General features: G+C 48.7%; 1 protein-coding gene across 1 annotated transcript; it reads right to left on the bottom strand.

Annotated features, from left to right (window-relative positions):
• Positions 1-875: 875 nt before the first annotated feature.
• On the bottom strand, positions 876-20,223 carry OCRL (oculocerebrorenal syndrome of Lowe; the record flags this gene model as incomplete). Its single annotated transcript, XM_010286573.1, has 22 exons — positions 876-1,000; positions 1,112-1,223; positions 1,606-1,733; positions 2,271-2,355; positions 2,574-2,693; positions 5,007-5,030; positions 7,905-8,140; positions 8,363-8,528; positions 8,805-8,915; positions 9,871-10,006; positions 11,018-11,127; positions 12,228-12,339; positions 13,892-14,079; positions 14,231-14,347; positions 16,207-16,321; positions 16,816-16,917; positions 17,440-17,601; positions 17,690-17,810; positions 18,229-18,324; positions 18,414-18,524; positions 19,208-19,246; positions 20,144-20,223. Coding segments are annotated over 22 exons (2,596 nt in total), but the record flags the coding sequence as incomplete, so codon positions are not given.
• Between the last annotated feature and the right edge of the window lie 457 nt (positions 20,224-20,680).

A 20,680-nucleotide genomic window follows, 5' to 3' on the forward strand; every position in this document is an offset into this window, starting at 1 on the left:
GCCCCCAGCCTGTACGCTCCGGTAGCACCTCGGACAGGAGGGGGAAGGACGGCATTGATGCTGCAAGCCCCGCGGGAGGGATGGGAGCTGCGTCCTGCTGCGGGCCACACATAGGGACAGCCTGGGAGAAGCCAAGTGCAGCTCCCTACCCTACTTGACCCAGGCCCCCCAAGTCACACTCAGCCCCTGTGCCACAGAAGGAAGCTGGGGTGCAGGGGAAGGGGGAGGGAGAGCAAGGCCCAGGAGCTGTGTGTCAGATCCTCACACTCCAGGAGGGAGGGGAGAGAACAAGGCCTCGCTCCAGGGAAGAGGCTGAATGTCCAGTTAACCCTCCCGGGACAGCCACGGTCCAGCTTTCATAGCACAGGGATGGGGCAGCAGTGTTGGCTTGGGCTGCTGCATGGCAGAAGGTGACACATGCCCAGAACCAGCCTGGGGCAGAGCCCAGGGCTCTTGCCCGTACAGTCAGCACACACGCCATGCACCCGCAGGGACACAAGCCAGGCGGGCCGCAGCATTCCCGGAGCACCGGCAGTCTCCACCCTTGCCCACAAGAGCTCCAGGGAGATGGGGGTGAAAAGGAGAGAGAAGCGTGACACTGCTGTGGGACGACGGGGCTGCTGGCACAGTGCTTGGGTATCAACAGATCCACCCAGCTCCCAGGGACAAAGCAGGAGGCTCCTGTCGTGGATGGCAGTGCAATGAGTGTGCGGGTCCTCTGCAGTGGTGGGAAGGAGAGGGGAACATGTTCCTTCCTACTGTAAACACGGCACTTGGAGTAGCTTAGAGCCTTTTACCCTTCTGGAGCTGTCAGAGGCCTGGCCTCAGCACAAGGCTGGTGGCACAGGGCCTCAGCTTTGGCACATAGGCAGGAGTCACTCCTCATCCCCAGCAAGGAGGAAGCTGTAGAGGAAGTTGATGGCACGCTGGCGGTCCTGCTGAGTCTGCTTGGCCATCAGATTGGGTGGAGGGCGCAGGAGGAGGCTGGAGAACAAGGCGGCTGCACAGGTAGGCAAAATTAGTTATTGGTCAGGAATAGAGACCAGGTGCCAGGAAGGGGTTATGGTTGAGTGAGGGCAGCAGGAGCGGAGCAGAGAAATACCACACCTACCGATCATGGCGACACTGACGTTGTTGTCTTCTGAGTATTTGAGCAGCTCTCGAAGGAATGACATTAGGTACCGAAACACGCTGCGATGGCAACGAGGCAGCTGAAAAATCACCTGCAAAGAGAACAGAGACAGAAAGCTCTCCCAGCTCACAACACCACAGCCTGGGTGTGCTGTGGGGGCTCTTCCACGCCCCAGGGATGCTGTTCCCCATGTGGTCAGGGTGACACAGGGGACACTTGGGGTCCCTTCAGAAGCCACCAGGACTGCTGGGAGACACTGCAGTGCTCACCTTGGGGCAGGAAAGTGCTGTCAGAGCACCCAGGTCATCCTGCCCACTGCAGAGGACCTCCAAGTGCCTGCTCCCAAAGCCCCTTGCCAGCCCACGGGAAGGCAGCAGGACCAGCAAGCCCCAGGCCCAAGGCAGAGCTCACAGAAGTGGGGAGAGCTGCCCCCAGCCTGTACCAAGTGGACGGAGACAGAGGCAGCACCATACCTGTCGGCACAGCCGGCTGTTGTGCGACCAGTCGAGGCACCGCTGATACAACTCATAGCAGATCACTGGCTCTGGCAGAGCCTCCAGGAAGATGAGGAGTGCTTCAGCCACAGAGTGGTTACTGCCCGCTGGACCAGTGGGAATCAAGGGGCTTGCTGAGCAGATGGACCACCTCCCTCCCCAGGCTGCTCCCCGCCTCTCCTCCTTCCCAGTTGCTTAGTCGCTGCTTCCTCCTTGCAGGTCTTGCCAATCCTCTGCCTGCCTAACTGCTCCCTGACACCAAAGCCCTTCTCCTCTGTTGTCCCTCACCCACAGAAAACACTGTTCCATCCACGCTGCACTGTGTTTGCCCATCCTCTAGCCCCACAAAAGTCTTCTGCTCCATTAGCCCCTTCTCCAGATCATGCTCTCCAGTGTCCACCCTCATCAGCTCTTGCACTTGGCACAGCCTTGCAAAAGCTTCCAGAGCTCTGGCCCCATGGCTGCTTTAGCTGGCATATGTTCAGCTTCAAGAGAGGTTACTTCTTGGGGGACAGAGGAAAGCCAGCCCCCCAAGTAGGGACCCTGCCAGCTAAAGGTTGCAGACAAGCTCTTCTGAGAGAGAGTTCTCCCAGCAGAGCCAAGATCCAGCAGGCTCGTGGGAAAGTCAGGCACAGCAAGGATACGGATTGTCTCAGGGATACTGGTGTCCAGGCAGTCAATGATCTGCTCCAACTCTTCTTGCATGCCTGGAGTCTGGAACAGGTCCTCCTGCCAAAAACAGCACAGGGATGGACAAAGTCACCTTTCTCACAAAGGCTGAGGCACATAGTGACAGCGAGGTGAAAGCTGGTACCCCCAGCCAGTGCCTCAAGCACAGGGGATAAGCCCTGCCCTATAAATAACGAACTGGAGTTGATCTCCAGCTGCTGATGAATCAGGCCACCAAGCTCTCCAGAGCTTCCTGGCACAGGCCCTCTCTCCCTCACCTGGTGGCAGGCATGCTTGAACAAGTGGTCCACCAAGAGCCAGATCTCCTTCGGCACCTGCAGCGGCATCCCACTGGCCTCCTCACCGTCCAGGGAGCCCATCTGCAGAACGGATTTCTCCTGGTGGCAAAGAGCACACAAGGTTTCAGGGAAACTGCAGACCCTCTGGCAGGGCCTTGGTAAAGAAAGCCTGGAGAGGGGAAGAAGCAGAACCCACGACTCGTCTGGCCCTTACTTGCTTTTGCGGCACAGAGCCATCGCTCCTTGGGTCCCAGCTCCACTTGCTCCCGCTGCCCCACAGAACAACCGGGCTGGTCCACTATGAAACTGCAGAAGACGCCCTCGGCCACAGCCCAGAGGAGCTCCCCCAGCCACACCAGCTCCCACAGGATGGGTCTCTTGCTGTCCAAATCACAACTCCCACCCTGCAGCCGACACTCTGGAGCATAACCAGTCCTTCTGCCGCATTAGCTTCCATATTTTAAGTTAAGCCCAGCCACTGTGCTGCACTCATCTGCTGCAGTCAAGGACTTGCCTTTCCTGACTACTATGTGCTCTAACCATGCCTGCGCTCTGGGCTCTAAAACATGCCAGTTTTCTGAAGTTTCTTTCCTGACTTGCCAGAGGAGAGGCCTCTGCTGAACACAGACTACCCTGACACCATTGTCACGTTTTCCCACTTACTCATGCAAAGCAGCTGATTAGCTCATCTGCTCAGAAATCTCCATCACACCATTCTTTAACAGGATCAATGCTTTTTGCTTGATTTTACTCTCACTTTACGATCGCCCATGTTCCTGTGTGCTCCCAAGGAGGAAGCCATGCGCAGCTCTCCTGAAGCACATTCAGCAGAAGCGCCTAGAAGAGACCGGCACAAGCAGGAACACAACCCAAGGACACCAGTGGAGTGCCACAAGCCAAGCACACAGCGCTTTATTTCAGCTGTCATCTTACAGGACAACCGTGATCGCTGTCCCCCTGCGGCACACACAATCACCTAGCTGGGCTAGGTTCGGCTTCGCCTTGTGCGCCCAGAAGCACATCTGGCTGGCACAAGCCCCACCAGCACAGGCAACAACCACACAGCACAGTATAGCTTTGCCCCGCACACCATGAGATTTTACGCAGCTAGCAGCTGCTGGGTCATGGTTACACGCCTGCCTCGCTCCATCCAAGCACACAGGGAAGGTTTGTAAGCAGCATGTTAGGCAAGCGCGTTACTTTTCCTCTAAGAAGGAAAAGGTGAGTGCTGTGGACCTGCTTTGAGAGCTAAGGGCTCTTCAAGAGAAAATGCCCACGCCAGGGCATAGCAGCACAGGAGCTGAGCACCCGACCCTGCCAGGGTGCCCTTGGCATGACTGGGAGAGCTGCGGAGACCCCCTTGGCAGGAGACCCCGGCTACTTAGAGCACAGGAGGAGGAGCAGCAGGCTCGGGGCTCCTGAAGGCAGAGGCGGCGGCGGCGGCGCTGGGCCTTCAGTTTTCCTTGTGCCTTGGCCGGGCACCGAGCGCCCTCTCCTGCCGTGCGTGAGGGAGGCACGCACGGCCCTGCTCCCCGCCGAGGGAGGCTCTGCCGGAGGATGCTCCCGGCCCGCAGCGCCAAACTCCTCCCTTCCCCGCGGCTAGGAAGGAGTCTGGGAGCTTTATCTGGTTCAACTCCCAAGTTCAGTCCCCTCTTGGAGAGGGGACATCCACTCCCTCTCCTGTTTTACCCTGTCACTGCACTGACAACCTGGAGAGGGACAAGTCACCCAGACCAGGAAGCCTGCACAGAGCCAGCTCAAAGTTACCAAACGTCTAAGCTGGCGCAGGGAGAGCGGGAACAACGCTGCCACAGCACCTCTTCGAATGACAGAGTTGACTCGCGTGGCCTCTAGTGCAGAGCACAAGTGCAAAGTAAAGCAGCGATCCTGCTCGGGCATCAGCAACAGCCCAAGCTCTGCCGCTCGAGGAAGCGGAGAAACATCCATCCTCTATGCGCAGCCCTCCCTCAGCCTCCATGAGGACACACCAAGATGGAAAGAGCAAAAGATATCAGTTTTCCAATTCAGCCCTCTCCCCAATATCTGAATAGGGTGCTGTGGTGAACCCCACCTTCTGTGCATGGTTAGAGCTAACTCAGGTACGGCCAATCTTTTCTGGAAGTATCTATCAGCACTGCCAGGACCAGGAGTATTCCCCCCCCCCCCCCCCAAAAGCAAATTTGGTGAGCTTTAAGCAGCTCAGTCAGGCTGGCCCCACCTTGGCTACAGGGTCAGTTTGTGCTCCTGCATGTTCTCATCTAGCCCACAGCTGTGCTAAGAGGCTTTGCTGGCACAAGGTCTCTCTCTGCACCCACCTCCCCTTCCCTCTTCAGCAGAAAACAAGGGGAAAACTCTCATTCTTTACAAACAAGTAATTGAGAAGCAGACTTCCCCAGCAATTGCTTGCGTTACCTTTTCTAAGAAGCTGTCTTCTCCCTGAGAGCAGTGGGGAAAAAGAGAGAAGAGGGAAAAGTATCATTATGAGAGAGAACGCACTCTCAGATTAAGCAGAAATGTAATTTGCATTACAAGAACCCACTGAATGCCAGGTCCCTCACACATTTTGCTGACATGGCCAAAGTTAAACCTGCAGTGAGAGATTTGCCTGCCAATTAGCAAAAATCCTGCTCACATGATGCACAACCTTGTCAGGATTTCTATGAACTCCTCAAAGGGGCCTTGCAGCACCACTGTTCACTACCTACCACGCAGTCAGGCAGATGAGAAGTGTCCGTCGGCCGGGAAGAACTTCCCCTTCTTGAATCTTCCCGGTCAGAAATAAATATCCCTGAATTATTTCAGCCATCTTGCCTTGTGACCAGGCCAGAGATAAAACATTCACTAGGCTAAATCTGTATTTCTGAGTGTGTGGCAGCTGTGGAGCTAACAGGCCCCCTAAGCAGCTTTGTGTATAGTCAGGGAAATGAGTGTTTGTGCTCAAAACCCCAGGCTGCTCGTCTGTCTCAACCTAATAGCATTAACACACTGCACGGAGGAGCATGCCAAAACCCCCTCCAGGCTGCACGTCCACTCCCTCAGGCGATCCTGAAACGCAGCATCCGTTTACCAGTGCAGTGTCCACAGGAGGGAACAGAAGCAGGTTGCCCAAACTGAGTTTTGGCAGATCGACCTTTCAGGGTGGGAGCAACCAAAACATGTTCAAGGGCTGAGCGGGAAACATAGCTGCAGCCGCCACAGCACAGGGCATGCCTGGGAGGGAGCAGCATCTCAGGCTCCCCTGCAACTTCTGCAGTGCCTGCTTCCTTTGGAGGCTCGCTGAGTTTTAACACAGCCACAACAGACCGGCCTCTTGCAGGGAACAGCTTTCTCCAAAAACGAGCTGGCGCAGGTTCTTCTTCCAAGGCACTGGGGGGGACCACAGTCACAGGTTTGGGACGCCAGATAGCCACGCTGCACAGGAGAGAGGCTCATTTCATAACTGGGTGAGTCATCTCAACAGTCTCACTACCACCTACCTGGCTGCTTGCCCTCCTGCTCACCTCCCTTCCTGTAGTGTTCAGCACGATTAGCTCCGTGAGACTAACCTGCTCCTGACAAGGATTCTTCAAGAGGCTTTTTAAAGCTTACAGTAGGATCCCAAGAAAAAAAGTAGGAGCCACTAATACTGAAAAAAGATGAGATGCTCAAGTGTCAGAAGCTTCCCCCAGGAGAACTAGGAGAGCCATTTCCAAACAAACTCCCACCTAACACTTTGCTATCCTGCATCAAGCTGCCTCTCAGACCCTTACTGCCCTGCGTTCTCCAGATCTCCCTCTGCTGAAGACAACAGATACAGCCCAGGCAGGCTGAGAAAAATGCTTGATGGAGTGAATGACAAGCCCTAACACTGCATAAGTGCAGGAGGGAAAATGGCTCTTAATACACAAACATACCACCTTCCTCACACACAGTCTAAAAATCAGCTAAATACATGTAAGCAGACCAAAACGCTTCTGGGCTGCAGAGTGGTTAGCATGTGCACCACTCTCCCTTGCAGAAAGTGCTCAGCTTGTCCTGTCTCCAAGAATTTCTCAACTCACAGGTACAATCAAAACCACAAGCCCTAAAATAGCTCTAACATGACAGTAGCTTTATAATCTAAGCGACTAAATTTTGCTTTGGGCCATTACACATCGTATTCCTTGAGTTTGCTTAACATGTTCCGACTGAAGTACTGTGGTCGCACTGACCTCACTGACATGAGAGACTGTTTCTTTGCTGCAGATACTGGGACAGGGTGCTCTTCTCCAATTGTTTTGCTTCCTGTACTTCTGTATGTTTCACTGAATAACAGAAGAAGGAAACCTATAGGTAAAGGAAGCAGAAGAAGCCTCAAAGTACTCTTAGAAAAGTAATAGTGTGTGTCTGTGAGGGCAGAAGCTAGGACTCTAGGCCAGAGTTCCTATCTATCAAGCAAGAAGTCAGTGCTGAGTACTGAGCAGGAAAAAGCAGGTGGAATAGCCATCAAGTCTGATTAAATGCTCCAGACCAAGTTCAACACATTTCTAGAACAAGGCTGACTTTCAATCGAATCCTTAAAACTATGGGGAGCCCAAGGCCTGGATTAGCTGCTTGAATTGAGGAGACAAACACTGTATCTTGCCACCTGGATTCTGCTTGGCCTGATCTTGTGATTACAAAAATCAAAATTCTGGTATAAAAATGGCCTTTCTGTATGTTGGGCCTGTGAGAAAAGCAGGCACCTACAACAAAAGGTGGGAACTGGAAGAGGCAGCAAAGAGCACGGTACAACCAGGAAGGGAAAGAAGTGCAAGCAGATTGGAGTGGGAGCTGTCAAATCTACAGATGTGAAAAAGGAGCAGCTCACTGGACAAAAGAAAAAAAAAAACCACATAAGGATGAGACTGCAAGATGATATGAGAAAAGAGGGAAGGCATCACATGTCAGAGAGACTAAAAGAACTGGACTAATCTTTCAGGTGAGCAAAAAAGAAATGGCCTATTTAAATAGCATTTCAATCATACCTCTTACGACACAGCAGAGCCACCCAGCTGAGCCTGCCAACACCAACATGACAGTAACACAAAACACAAGGTGCTGGGATCACTTTTTTGCCCCACCAAACAATATTTACCCCCTATTAGTAGGTTCTAAAGTACAGGCTGTCAAAAACTATTGGCTGTGGTGAAGCGAAATAAAAGAGCACCTCAAGCTCTGGAAGAAGTAAATCAGCTCAGAGCCAGCACAGCTGACCCAAGCTGAAGGCATTACCTCCTGCTTTTAGGAGTAAACAGAAGGAAATATGCTCTCTCCCTGTTAAGAGAGCTGCTCCAGAACGCTGCTACTCACCAGGTCAATGAGTTTGGTGACCGGAACTTCTCGGATCGGTCGTCTCATTCTGCATAAGGCCTCCAGGGAGGTGCCAAAACAGCTGGGCAGGTAGGTCCCACTGATAGTAAGGAAATAGTCCTTTCCTCGGTCCAAGTGAAGGACAAGAATATCCTCAATTTTATCCTCGCCAGAGTTCAGAAGGGTTACTGAGTCCTTACTGACGTACACGTCCAGGGAGATATCTGTGCTCTCATCTGCAACAGAGAGGAACTCTCAAAAACACACAGACACTCTCCAAAAGGGATGATGAGGACAAACATACAGTGGCAGGGACAAAGGCCACAAAACTGAGCAGACAGACAAGGATGATGGCAAGAAAGGTGAGACACAGGAAAGATTGGAAGGACTGAACAGAGATGGGGTGGCAGCCAGTACAGTACACCAGTACACACTGTAGAAACTGCAGTAAAACTCACCTGGCTCCAAGTAACCTTCGCAAGGCTCGGCCCGAAGCCATGGTTTACAGTAGTGGCTATCGTTGAGCTTTGGGATGAAAGAGAAGTGACAGGTGACCTGCCCGTTATTGGTGATTTGGAACTTCTGCTTCTGCAGCTGACGGAACTTCACATTCTCAAACTCAAACTGCAGAGCAAAGAGATAACACACATCACGTTAGTGGCCATGATGGGACACACAGCGAGGCACCCAGACTCTGCAGTGGTAACCCATGACTAAGAAGTGCCCACACAATGCAGAACTCTAACAGAAGACCTGCCAAGAAGCCAAGACAAGATGTCCCTTCTAATTCAATTCTTGATCATAAGATAACTTTCCTAGACAGAGTCTTTAAAAGTAGTTCTAGCATGTCTAAGGCTGCTGTGTTTGGGAAGCAGACAGTGATTCAGGTTTCATCCTCACTTCTCTTCTGCTTAGCTCCAGCGAAGGAAGAAAGTCATTCTCCATCCTGTCCATTATACGAACGATGTCTTCAAACAACTTCCGATATTTCTGCTCATCCACAACCTTTACCTGTGGAGGATCAGAAAACACACAACAAAGTTTCTGACCACCTTCACAGGAAATCTTTTGATCACGAGTAAACTGCAGGAGTGAAATATTTCTCTAAGCACTTGCTATATGTAGCTGAAAGGCTAAGAGAATTTGCATGCGTGGGTGCACCTCCAAGCTGCATATGCAACTTTATGCATACTTTACCCCTACAGATGTTACTAGGGTCTTTCTGGCCACTGATCATGCTACTGGGAGATTACTGGGGGTGATCTCTGGGACAGAATTGGCAGCCCATAGCATTATTCATGATTCTCCAGAGAAAGAGGAGAAAGGCTCTCCTTTAAGGAGACTTGAGCTACCGAGGGAACAGGAGGTAGCAAAAATGGCCATGGACTGTCTCTGTTGAGTAAGCTCGGAAACCCAAATCTGCTGTCAGCCATTCACTACTGAAGAAATCCAGATGTGAGCCAGAGGCACACTCTCTTAACACATCAGAGGCAACATTGCCACAACAGGGCACAGCTATTTACAGGTTTCTGCTGTGTCTCTTTGTGGAGAAGAGAAAACAGTAGCTCACCCATTCTAGTACGAGATATCATGGGTTATACCCTAGAAGCTAAGCTGCATCATTAAAGCAGTCAATGGGAATGCCTTTCTAGTTATTACATGACCACATCTGCTCGAGTAAACTGCAGTGATCACCTGCATTGGTGACAGTGGCATAACACTGTCCTGGTGTTACACAGCTAAGCTGCATTGCACATGAAGACCACAGCTGCTGAGCTGTTTGCTGAGCAGAGCCTGGCACGGCTGCCAAACAGCAGCACACCTACACAGCGGACACACCTTATTTCTATTTACTCTGTCCTCTTGCCACAGTGTTAGCAGAGGTGCCTCGAGTATATAACCACCTCCCGAAGGAATGCATGACAATACTGTGATCCTACTCTAGCATATAACAAAAAAAAGTTACCCCAATGCGAAAAAGCGCGCTGACTGGCTTGTGGTCACTAGTCTTCAGGTCCATATGACTGCAATACCGGAGCTGATTTATGTTCCCTCCTCTCCAAAGGATTCGATCACACCACGCTGGCACACGACACTTTCCACTATAAAGAAAAACAGGTTACCAGGGAAATCCAACAACCTAAAAAAACCCAAACCAACCCCTCCCCCCTGCCAAAAAAGTCATCGAAGCTGTTCCTCTTCCCAGGCAGGCAGCTCCCTCCAGCCCCACCATTAATGACGGGATGAACTCCTATCACTTCCCTCAACTTGAATACTATGTTATTTCTTCTGCTCTCTTCCTCGGTCCCTACATAGTAGTGAAAATTCCCACCCTTTCCAGCATCAGGAAACAAAATAGTCTGAAACAAGACTGTTTCCACAGCCTGAAGCCTTGTGTAGTGTGACCCAAGCTGCACTTTTTTTTGCTGCCAGATCTTTCTGCCCACTGCAGTCTGATCCATCACTTACTGTTTCCACTGTGGAAAGTCTACTCAGCTATTACTATTATGTTATGAAGTCTGAATCCTGGGTTATCCTTCTCCAGACTAACTACTGTGCTGACTCAAACACAGGCAGAGTAAAATCCAGTCGCTGTATGGTTTGAAACTCCTTCTTGGGAGTCTCTCCATTTAAAGCAAGCTTCTGCAGCAGATGCACAAATGTCTGTGGGAGGCACCAAGCAGAGAGCAGCAAGCAGGAACCACTGCTGCTACTGCAGCGTAGCGTACTACACACTGCGGGTGTGCAAGTCAGGGGACATGATGACTCAGAGGGAGCCTTTCCTTATGTCTTCAATTCCTTTTATACCATTTGTCTGTCCCTGGTAGCAGATAAACCCTCCAGTGCAGGGCCACCTGTGAGTTCACACGTTACTCACTTTCATGTATTGGAATCAGCAGCCACTGAGGTTTAAGGCATGTGCCTGGTCAATGTATACAGGCTCTGCTTATTTCAGAAAGTAGGGGAAACAAAGGAGTACAAACTTGTCTGAGCACTCTAGCCATCACCATGACACTGAGATGTATTTCCAGCTCTAGGAAGCAGGAAATCAAGTTCTGTAAGAAAATGCTTTTTAGGTCATAGCTAAACATGTCTATTGGCAGCTGATTTACCTGGAGTCCCAGCGATCTGTTTTAGAGTCATATTTGTATGTGGGGATGAATTTAATCTCTCCCTCGGTGAAATCTGCAAACGCTTTCTTATGAGTACGCTGAATATTCAGCTAAAGCAGAAAAAGAACACTTCAGAAAAACCAAACCAAACCCAACAAACCACCCCAAACACCCCCTCACACAGACAGCAGAGCATCAGAGAGCAGAACTGCAGAGGCAGAGCAACTGCAACCTGTGGCCATGGGATTCACCAGACATCCCCCAACCTGCCTCTCAGACCTTATACCTTTAACAAAGGTAAAAACTCAACACACCACTGGAATGTTTTCTGAACAGACTGAATACAAACTGGCACAGCGCTGCTTACCAGACCATGCAGACAGCATAAAACAATAGTTAAGGGAACTATTAATCACTCCACTTGTGCTAAATGCCTTCACTAGTTTTCAGGCTTAAGCATCACCATCATTAATATTTCATTGCCAATCATTTTAGCAAAAGCCTCCAGGATTGTTTGGCTAACAACCTGACACTACTTTCCTTTTCTCATTTACTCTTCTGAAAAATTTCCAAGTTGTTTTCCTCACAAAATTTTAAGCTACAGTTGTTTTCTGCACGAAGCTTCACAGTACAGCAGAAATGAGCTACGGAACAGAATCAGATTTACTGTTAAATTGTGTGTCAGAGATGATATTACACTATTTCTGTTCATGTTTCACGGGTACAATCCTTCATCTTAAAGGCACATCTGGTGCTGTCTCGGTTTTCAGTGTGCTGCAAAGAAATGCTGAGTGGGGAAGACCACAGCCCAGAATTTAGGTCAAACTGGCTGAGCAGAGAGCCTTGGCTACAAGCACTGGTCTCCAAATCAATATCTCTTCCAGAACACTGATTGCAGCAGATTTTGTTGTGGTTACAAATTCCTATGTTCTAGCTTATAGCTTATTGGAAGAGTTCTCTCTCAAGTATGAGATGCAAAGACACTTCTACGGTAATTGCCTGTGTCATCCAGTCAACCCTGGTACAATGTACAAGCTATTTTTGTTTAGAGGTTGATGTCACCAGGACACCTAGAGCTCTGTCTAGGGTCTAGCATCCATGTCTATATACACTCATCACAGAACATTTGCCAGCTCCTCCCAAGCACCGGCTCATCTTAAATGAAGATGACCTCACAAGTTCACAGGAAACATAAGCAGGGTTCACCGACCTGGTCGTATGTCAGCAACTTCTGAAGCTCATTCTTACTGATAAGACTTTTCACCTCACTGGCATCAGGCAGGCAAAGCCTGTAGTTCAAGTCTCCTAGCCAGATGACAACACTGAAAACAAAGTCAAACATGGAAAAGAAGAGCCAGCAGTCAGTACTGCAGGCCATACAGGGAAGAAGGGGTGTAGGAGAACAGATGGTTCATTGCTGGTTGTTAAGGTTGAGACACAAGGGAGACAAAATGAGACATGAAAGATCAAGTCTGACAACAGAAATTTCTAGTGCCAGCAGATACTACAGTACTAAGTCCATCTCCTTTGGAATCCCACATGGGATTGAAGACTTAGTTTAACGGGAGATACTTGAGTTTGCCCCAGCCTGAAAAAAGCCTGAGAACACCACCAACTCTAATGAAGTGAAAACAGTATATCTCACCAAGTCTCATAACCTCTCAAGCCACACAAAATCCATCTAGTATTCAGGCTCTTCTTGTGTACAGAAGAGGGCAATGACAGAGCTCGTTAAGCAGAGCCTGCTTGTCAACCAGTTAGGCAGGCTGGTGCGCATGTATCTGTGTGCTCGTACCTCATGTGATACCATGGTTTTACCCATTCCTTCTCCACCGCCTGCCTTTCAACCAGATCAGGGCACTACTGTACCATCTACCTAGCAAAGACTGACTGATGCAGAATTGGCAAAAGCAGAATTAGGCTGCTGTTGAGTTTATGACCTCCAGAATGTTACTGTCCTACCTCTCTTGTCAGCCATATCTCATCAGCACCTGCTCTTACCCTGCTCCTCTTTGGGCTTTCAAACAGACCTACAGCCTTCTCATTCCCAGCAGCTAAAGAAACACTTGTGGTATTCACTCTTTACTCCATCAAGGTTTCATTTATATACTAAAATCTAAACCCTTCTCTAGTATCAAAGCTCTTCTTGTTTACAGTCAAACCTCAAAATTTCCATTAGTGGATTATCAAGGATAATCGTATATTTGAAGTTTTTTCTGTACTAATCCACTCTACATTTTATTTTCAGTTTTTAAATAGTTTAAATATTAACTGTGGAAGTATTAATCATTTGTATCAGGTTTAAGAGAACTTAATTTATATGCTTTGTTGTACACATGTTTGAGTTTGATTTGGACTATTCAGCACCACTGTCACATCATTAAAAATAATATTTAAAAAAAAAAAATCAAGTATTGCCTGTGTTATCATCCAATTCATCTAAAAAAAACCTGAAGCAGCAATTGTAAGCACTTGCTATTCAAAAAAGCCTAAAGATGATAGCCTCTGCCCATCCTGGTATCCCTTTTCTTCTCCTACTCATATTCCCATTTCCCATCACAAAAAAACCCCTCGGTTTCTTCAAGCCCTGTAACGTTCAGCCATTGACTCAGGAACAGTGCCTGCTGAAATGGAAGTATTATACATAACGTGCAAGGAAAGGGCTGTTAGAGACAGGCTGCAGAAGTCAGTGCAGTGAGAAGGCAACTATGTAGTTTGACTGCAGGAGCTCAAGCACACCAGAGGCCTTGGCATTTTCAGTTATATTATTAAGCCAGAAAACTTAGCTGCACAAAATCTCCTGTTGCTGTGATTCTGACTAGATTTGGATTATTCAACACAACTTCAAATAGGAAAACAGCAAAATAAACTTACTCGTGTTTCATGATGTTAAGCTGAGGTAGACTATCATCAGGGGTTACAAAACTCATCCGAGCACAGATATCCTTATAATCCTGATTTCGACGCTCGAAGTCCTCCACGTGAGCAGCGAGGTGGGAATTGACAATGCAGAAGGTTGTGTTGTGGAACACGAACCTCACCGCCACGCCACCCTTGTTGCCCTGGGGAGAGCAAGTATCAGCGGTCGTTAGAGAAGGTGGCAAGTGAAGCATCAGGGAGCAGACAGGGATGGCACAGACTAGTGAACAAAACCGGACTGTGCTGTTTCTTGCATGGATACACGGAAGCAACAAATTGACCTCAGTGACCCACCATCTTTCCCATGATTCCCGTGCCCACAGACTCCATCATGATCTCTCTGATATTGCTCAGCTGATCCTTCTTAGCAAATATGAGCAACATCATCCCAACCAGACGGACCATCTGCACCTGCAAAAATAAAAGGGATCCTGAGTTCCCAGAAAGGCATTGGAAATGCAGTTCTGATTTTCCTGCTCTGCCCGATGTTCTGCTTCTCTGGCTCTCCCCGTTCCTCATCAGGCTTTGTACTCAATCCCTGCTTGCAACACCACCCAAAGGACCTCCTGTCCCAAAGCAAGGTTCTGGAGGACAATCTGTCATCCCCCAATACCATCAGCTGTGCTGAGCTCACCACATTGCCCACTCTGGTGCTTCCCTACAAACAGGGCTGTCTGCGAGGTAACAGAAACTTAAATGACACATAGCAGATCTGTTCATGAAGTCTCAGCCTTTTACACTAAGTTGTGCTCTAATCAGCAAAACAACCAGAGGAAGGTACCGAGTGCTCTAGTTAGGCACGTCGCAGCGAGGTGCTGGCTGTGGCTGCTGCTGAGTGCTGCAGGTCCAGCTGGGAGTCAGTGCTCACCTTTGCTTACTCAGCACCACAGCGGAGACAGTGACATGTGCTAGAGGGGAACAGACAGAGAAGTTCTTATTTCTCAAGGCAAACAGGCCTGACACACGGGCTATCAAAAGGCAGCCACCTCCGAGCTACACGAACTGTCTGCTTTTCAGAAAACACTTGTTCTCTAACGCAAGAAATCTCCTTCTGAGGCTAAGAGGTTCTCCTCTACTGCAGAGCTCAACCCATGGGTGTTAACACAGTGCTGATGTGCACTGTCCCAGCAGGGATCTCGGGTCTGCTGCTAATTCTTTTACACACGCTAAGCCAATACACTTCCCAGTCCATGACGTCCCTGTACCTTCAAAACAGTGGGGGCACAGCTCTGAAAGCCAGAGACAAGGCCTAATCTTGTTGAACAGAATCTACACGCTCACTTTAGAGGCATAAAAACATTAAGGTGTGTTGGGATTAAGCCTACATGGTGAGGAAAGAAGCTGAAACCAGAGAATCAACTGGAAGAGCCCAAGTACTCAGTCCACTCTGCAGGAGTGGAGTTCACATGTAACCACAAGTCCTGTCTACAGTTTCAGTCACTTCCCCCTGCCTGCAGCCATATCCTGTTCTCTCCTTTTCATGAAGGTGGGAGAAGTTCACTTAAAACTCGAGTAAAGCAAAGGGACAGGAACATGAGCCTCTCCGCAGTTCAGGTCATGGCTCTCTCTCGATGAGTATCTGTTCAGCAAGGTGCTCTGTTTTCCTGCTGTGATTATGTGTAACACATGCCACTGAGCTCAACTCAAAGCAAGCAGGACAGGGGTGTGACAGTGAACACGTGGGCTAAGGAGGAAGGGGAAAGTAGTTAGTGTATTTAGGGCTTGTACCTACAGCCAAAAGATTTACTACAGCAGAGAGGAAAAACAACAGCTTGCTCTAAACCAGCCAGTATAAAGTCCTGCTGCCACAACTGAAGCAATTCTGTCCCAAAGCAGCAACCTCTTGACTATTTGCCTCATAAATTATCCTATTCCTTCAAGGAAAAGCTATTAATTTAATTTACCAGCTCCAGACACACCTAGCTTCTATAGTACAAGGGCAAGAGGGTAACACAAAGAATTTGAACCTGCTGCTATGATTCTATTGAGCACACTACTTCCCTGACACCTGACACCGTATTTTATAAAGTTATTTTGATCCCCATCTTTGTAAATTTCTACTCCAAACTACACTATCCCCCTAAAACTGTGGGGCAGAAATAGACTCTCCAGATTTAATTTGGCACACCTGGACACATGCCAAGTATACATCCTTGGTTTCTCCACTCATTGTTCTTTGCGTCAGGTGAGAAAAGGGGAAGCCCATTTCTCTTTTCCTTCCAATCATGCCAACTCTATGACAAGACCCCACAACACTGAACAGAACTCACTTTCTTATACTTAGCCTGAGGATGCAGGGACTTCTCCACAGCAGCCAGCCATTCTTGCTCCTTTGCAGAATCAAAGTAGAAAAAAGCTTCCGTGCTGAGGTCCAGCTCCTGGAACCTAAAAAACAAAGCCAACTTAGCACATCCCACCTCTCCTACAGATCACCCTCTTTCTACAGGAAGGTCCAGTGTGAAACCTCTAGCAACAGCTCTTGGAAGAGAAGCTCCTCATTCCCACTTGCTAAATAAAGCAGCAGAATTTCACCAGAGTGCCTCTGAGACCCCACTGCAATACACTCCAGCAACCATCTCTCTGGGAAGTGTTACTTTAGCCAGAGGACAGCTGGAGAGCTCTGTGAATCCATCAAGGAAACCTATTTTATGTCATGCCAGCCTCATTTAACACGGTACTCTGCCTCATCCAAATGGCTCTCTTCCTTCAGACAGCTCTTCCAAGACATAGCTCAGCTTTGAGAATGTAACTTTTTTCAAATAAAGAATATAACCTTTGAGAATATAACAGGAACCTCAAACAAATACAGCCCACCAATAACCAAGCAAGAGCAACAAGAAACCAGCACCATAAGTAAATACGAGGTCATTGCTACTCACCCGATGCAATAGAAGTCAGGAGGCTCTGTGTCGCACACCAGCCAGGGCTCCAAGCTGCTGTCGGGAGACTGCCCGTTCACATTCCATGTTCCCACAAAAAATCTATGACACCAAAGCAGCTGTTAGAAAACACAGTAACAACTGCATCAGCCCCACCTCTCCAGTGCAGCACAGCAGCATTCAGGCTGGGAGCAGACAGAACACGCGAGCTGTCCATGCGCAGGGCCATGCCAGCTATGGGGTAACTGAAAATTCTTCTAGGCTTGGCTCATTTTCAGTGACGCTCATCTCGGGGATTTTGCAGAATGCTACGAAACTAAAGACATTTCACCGAGGCCAGCGAACATCTGGCTCTTGGAACATCATGTCATGTGGGGCAACACTAAGACAGTGTGGTGAGACGGCTGCCTTTTATCCTCTTTCTGCCCAACTGCTTCAGTCTTACTTGAAGGTCAAGAGATCTGACACACACAGGGGAAAACATGCAAAAAGAGAAGCTGCACTGCAGCCTGCCCCAATCTTTGCTTAGCCACCCAAGCTGGCCATACATCAGCAGTTGTCAGATTTCAAACCTGGGCTAGATTTGAGTTTCTATGCACACCGTTCCTCAGTCACAGTCCTAACCTGAAGTTGTGAAGGTTGACATAAGCCTTCTCTCTCTTGGCAAGCACATGTTTGATGAGGCCTTCTCTTTGTCCCGACTGGGTGCTGGGCAAAAACATTTTGCGCATAGTGTTGGTCACTTTTGGCTGGTCTCTTGATGTACCTTCTCTCTCTCGGTGAAATCTAGGAAGGAAGCAAGAGCAGAATTAAAACTGGTTCTGCTGTCTAGGAAGAGAAGGAAAAAAGGGAACAGATTCACCATGTTACTTACTGCCTATTTTGAGGCACAGGAGGAGGTGGGGGTTCCCGGCGAGATCCCGTTTGGTGGTTTTGCGTGTTTCTTTTCTCTTCTAGGCTTAAAGCATTGAAGTCATCCTCAAATCCCAGAGCTCCTATAACAAAAAAACCAAGCACAATGCCCTGAGAAACACTTAAAACAGCTCAGATCAAGAACGAAAAAAAAAAATCTAACTCCACAGAAAATGAAAAAGCAAATGGTAATAGCAATATATCAACTCTGATGACTCTCAGGGAATGAGAGAAAGGGGTACTAACCACAAGTCAAGGCAGGAGGGAGCTTAACATACACAAACCAAGGCACTAGGTAGAAGACGGTACTCAAGAAGGAATGAATGGTCCAGGGCAACAGAATCCAAGGACGGAGACATGTCATGTGCAGAATGACATGAAGTGAGGAAATGGGACAGAGGCGAGGCTGCCGAGTGCAGGGTCAGATGCAGCTCCCTATCCCCAAGTGCCCTGCTGCTGTACAGACCACGGAGCATACAAAGGGGACAGTCAGTTCAGTACCCGAAGGAGAGGCCTGCGGAAGACCTGGGAGGTTCTTCTCCACCTGATGCCAGCTGGCTGAGTCCTTAGGTTCAGGAAAAGAAGCTTTCAGGTGGGCTGGACAAAAAAACCCAATAAGAAAACAGCCCTGTCAGAAACTGCTGGCAGCCAGAGGATTTCACCAACACAGCTATAGCTCTGCTTACCTTCCTGTATGCTCTGCACTTCTGAAAGGAATCCTAAGCAACGCTCCTCATCAGGGATTTCAAAGAGCCGCTCCGCCGTCTCGTCACCTTGTATTCGGACCTTACAGCCTGCTTAAGGCATAAACACAGACTCACAGAGTCAGTCACGGCGGTTCACAGATATTATGCCCTGAGAGTGCCCAGGCTTTTTAGGTGTCCTTTGAGCTTATCAATGAAAGCCAGCTTCCAGCTATTGTTTCTGATGGAAATCTGCACCTAAGCAAGTTTCCCTGTGCTTCTGAGATCCCCCCCCACCAGCTTGGGGTATCATCAGTCATGTTTCCCTAGGTTTAGGAACACTTTTCCCTACTGCAAACTCACAGAGAAGAGCTCTAAAAGTAGTAAAAAAAATTTATTGAAAGGGAAAGCAGAACTGGTGACTAGACAGAGCATTGTCAACACTGAAAAAGGCAGAGAGTAACCTAGGATCAAGTGCAGGTGAAAGAAACGAAAGGGGGATGAGAATAGTTCAGAGTGCAATGCAGGCCCCTGAGAAGAGATTTAAGAAGTTAAAGTTTGACTAATTGCCAATGCTTCAATCTGGGCATTTAAGACCATATCTGTCATGACAACTGACTCTCTAAATGAGCCAGACAACATTAGATGAAATGCAATCCCTGCTCGATCAAAAGACAAACACAAAGCATGAAGGAAGATTATGAAGTGGTAGATAAAATAAGCATGCATTGGTGCCCAACAGGCAGCCTGTTTCCTGAAAGGCCCTTTAGCCATGTGACTGCAGTTATAAAACTTACTGTTTGTAGCTATATCAATTAGTAGAGTTTCTTCTGCCTCTGGAAAAGAGAAAAGCAGGATCAGGAGAGTTCACACTGAATGCTGCAGTAATGGAGTAGTCAAAAAAGCATGCTGCCTGCTACCAGCCACAAGAGAGTCCTAACAAAGGAACAAACAGCTTTAATTTACATCTGTACTATTAATAATGGCTCGGGCAGAAAGAACGGTCATATCTGGAGAGCCTGGACAGCAATTTCCCACAATCAAAGTGTCACAGGGGAGACTCTTAATATTCAGAGTTCTCACACACCTGGGTGGTTTGTTGCACATCAGTGTAGCTGATAAAAGAGCAACCTGCCAATGAACTTCAGAGCTTGCCTAGACAGCAAAAATGATGGGCACAACCACACTGAATTACCTAGCAGGGTATAAGTTAGTGCAGGAAAAAGCACGTTTATTCCTGAACAAGCATTTACCTCAGGGACACACACTGCTATTTAAATTCTCAAAGACAAGGCCTAAAGCCCTTTCCCATTCCATAGGTGGCTCTTCGGACCTGACAGCTTGCCAGACCTTACAGAAGTTTTGATCTAGACGTGCAGGAATCACTCTAAAGCTCCCAACTCCTGCCATTATGGAGAAGACAGACAGACATCAGCAGACACCAAATGTCAGCCATTGGAGACAAGTGCTGAACATGCTCCACATGATGCCAAGGCCACCACTCATCTGAGCCAGACGAGTTCCTCACAACTGTACGCCAACATGGAAAGACCACCCACTCACATGAGGAAGAAGCAGGATTCCATAAACTGCGAGTTTTGGTTTCACGGGGAGGCATTCAATTTACATGGGTGCTCCAGAAGCGGGTCAAGAAACACCACTGAACTCCAGTTTTGCCAATAAACAGCAGTAGATTCCTGCACCAAGAAAGCCTGTTCCAAGAGAGTCGGTACCTTGTACACATTTAAAGCGGCTGTTGATGGGAATATAATCTGGCTCAGCGTTTTCCTTCTCCTGTGAATGGATAACTATCCTGCAGACAGAAAAAAGGCTTATAAAACCACAGGAACAACTCCCTCCTCATAAACAGACAAATGTTAATATAGTCACAAGAGCTGTATTTACGGAGAAACGCAATGTTTGATTTCTATTGCTGTACTACTGGGATAGGAAACAAGAAAGGGGGAAAAACCTCAGAGCCACAGAGGATGGGGGTGTATGTGATGAGAAAGTCTGTGGCATTCAACTTTCACTCCTACAGGGCAGATTCAGTGTCAGGGTGGCAGCAGCTCTGGCTCCTTGGAGAAACCCAGGGGAGCAGGGGAACAGAGCAGGAACACACAGCTAGAAAGCAAATTTCTCATCTCCCAGGATGAGGTACCGTCTCCCACAACAGAGGAAGACAGGGCCACCAGAACCCGCTCTGCCTTCTGGCCCCTCTTAAACACAGCAGCTCAACAGCTTTTGAGTCTCCCAAGACAGCCACGGCA

Source organism: Phaethon lepturus, unplaced genomic scaffold (assembly GCF_000687285.1).
Source record: "Phaethon lepturus isolate BGI_N335 unplaced genomic scaffold, ASM68728v1 scaffold39054, whole genome shotgun sequence".
NCBI classification, from domain to species: domain Eukaryota; kingdom Metazoa; phylum Chordata; class Aves; order Phaethontiformes; family Phaethontidae; genus Phaethon; species Phaethon lepturus.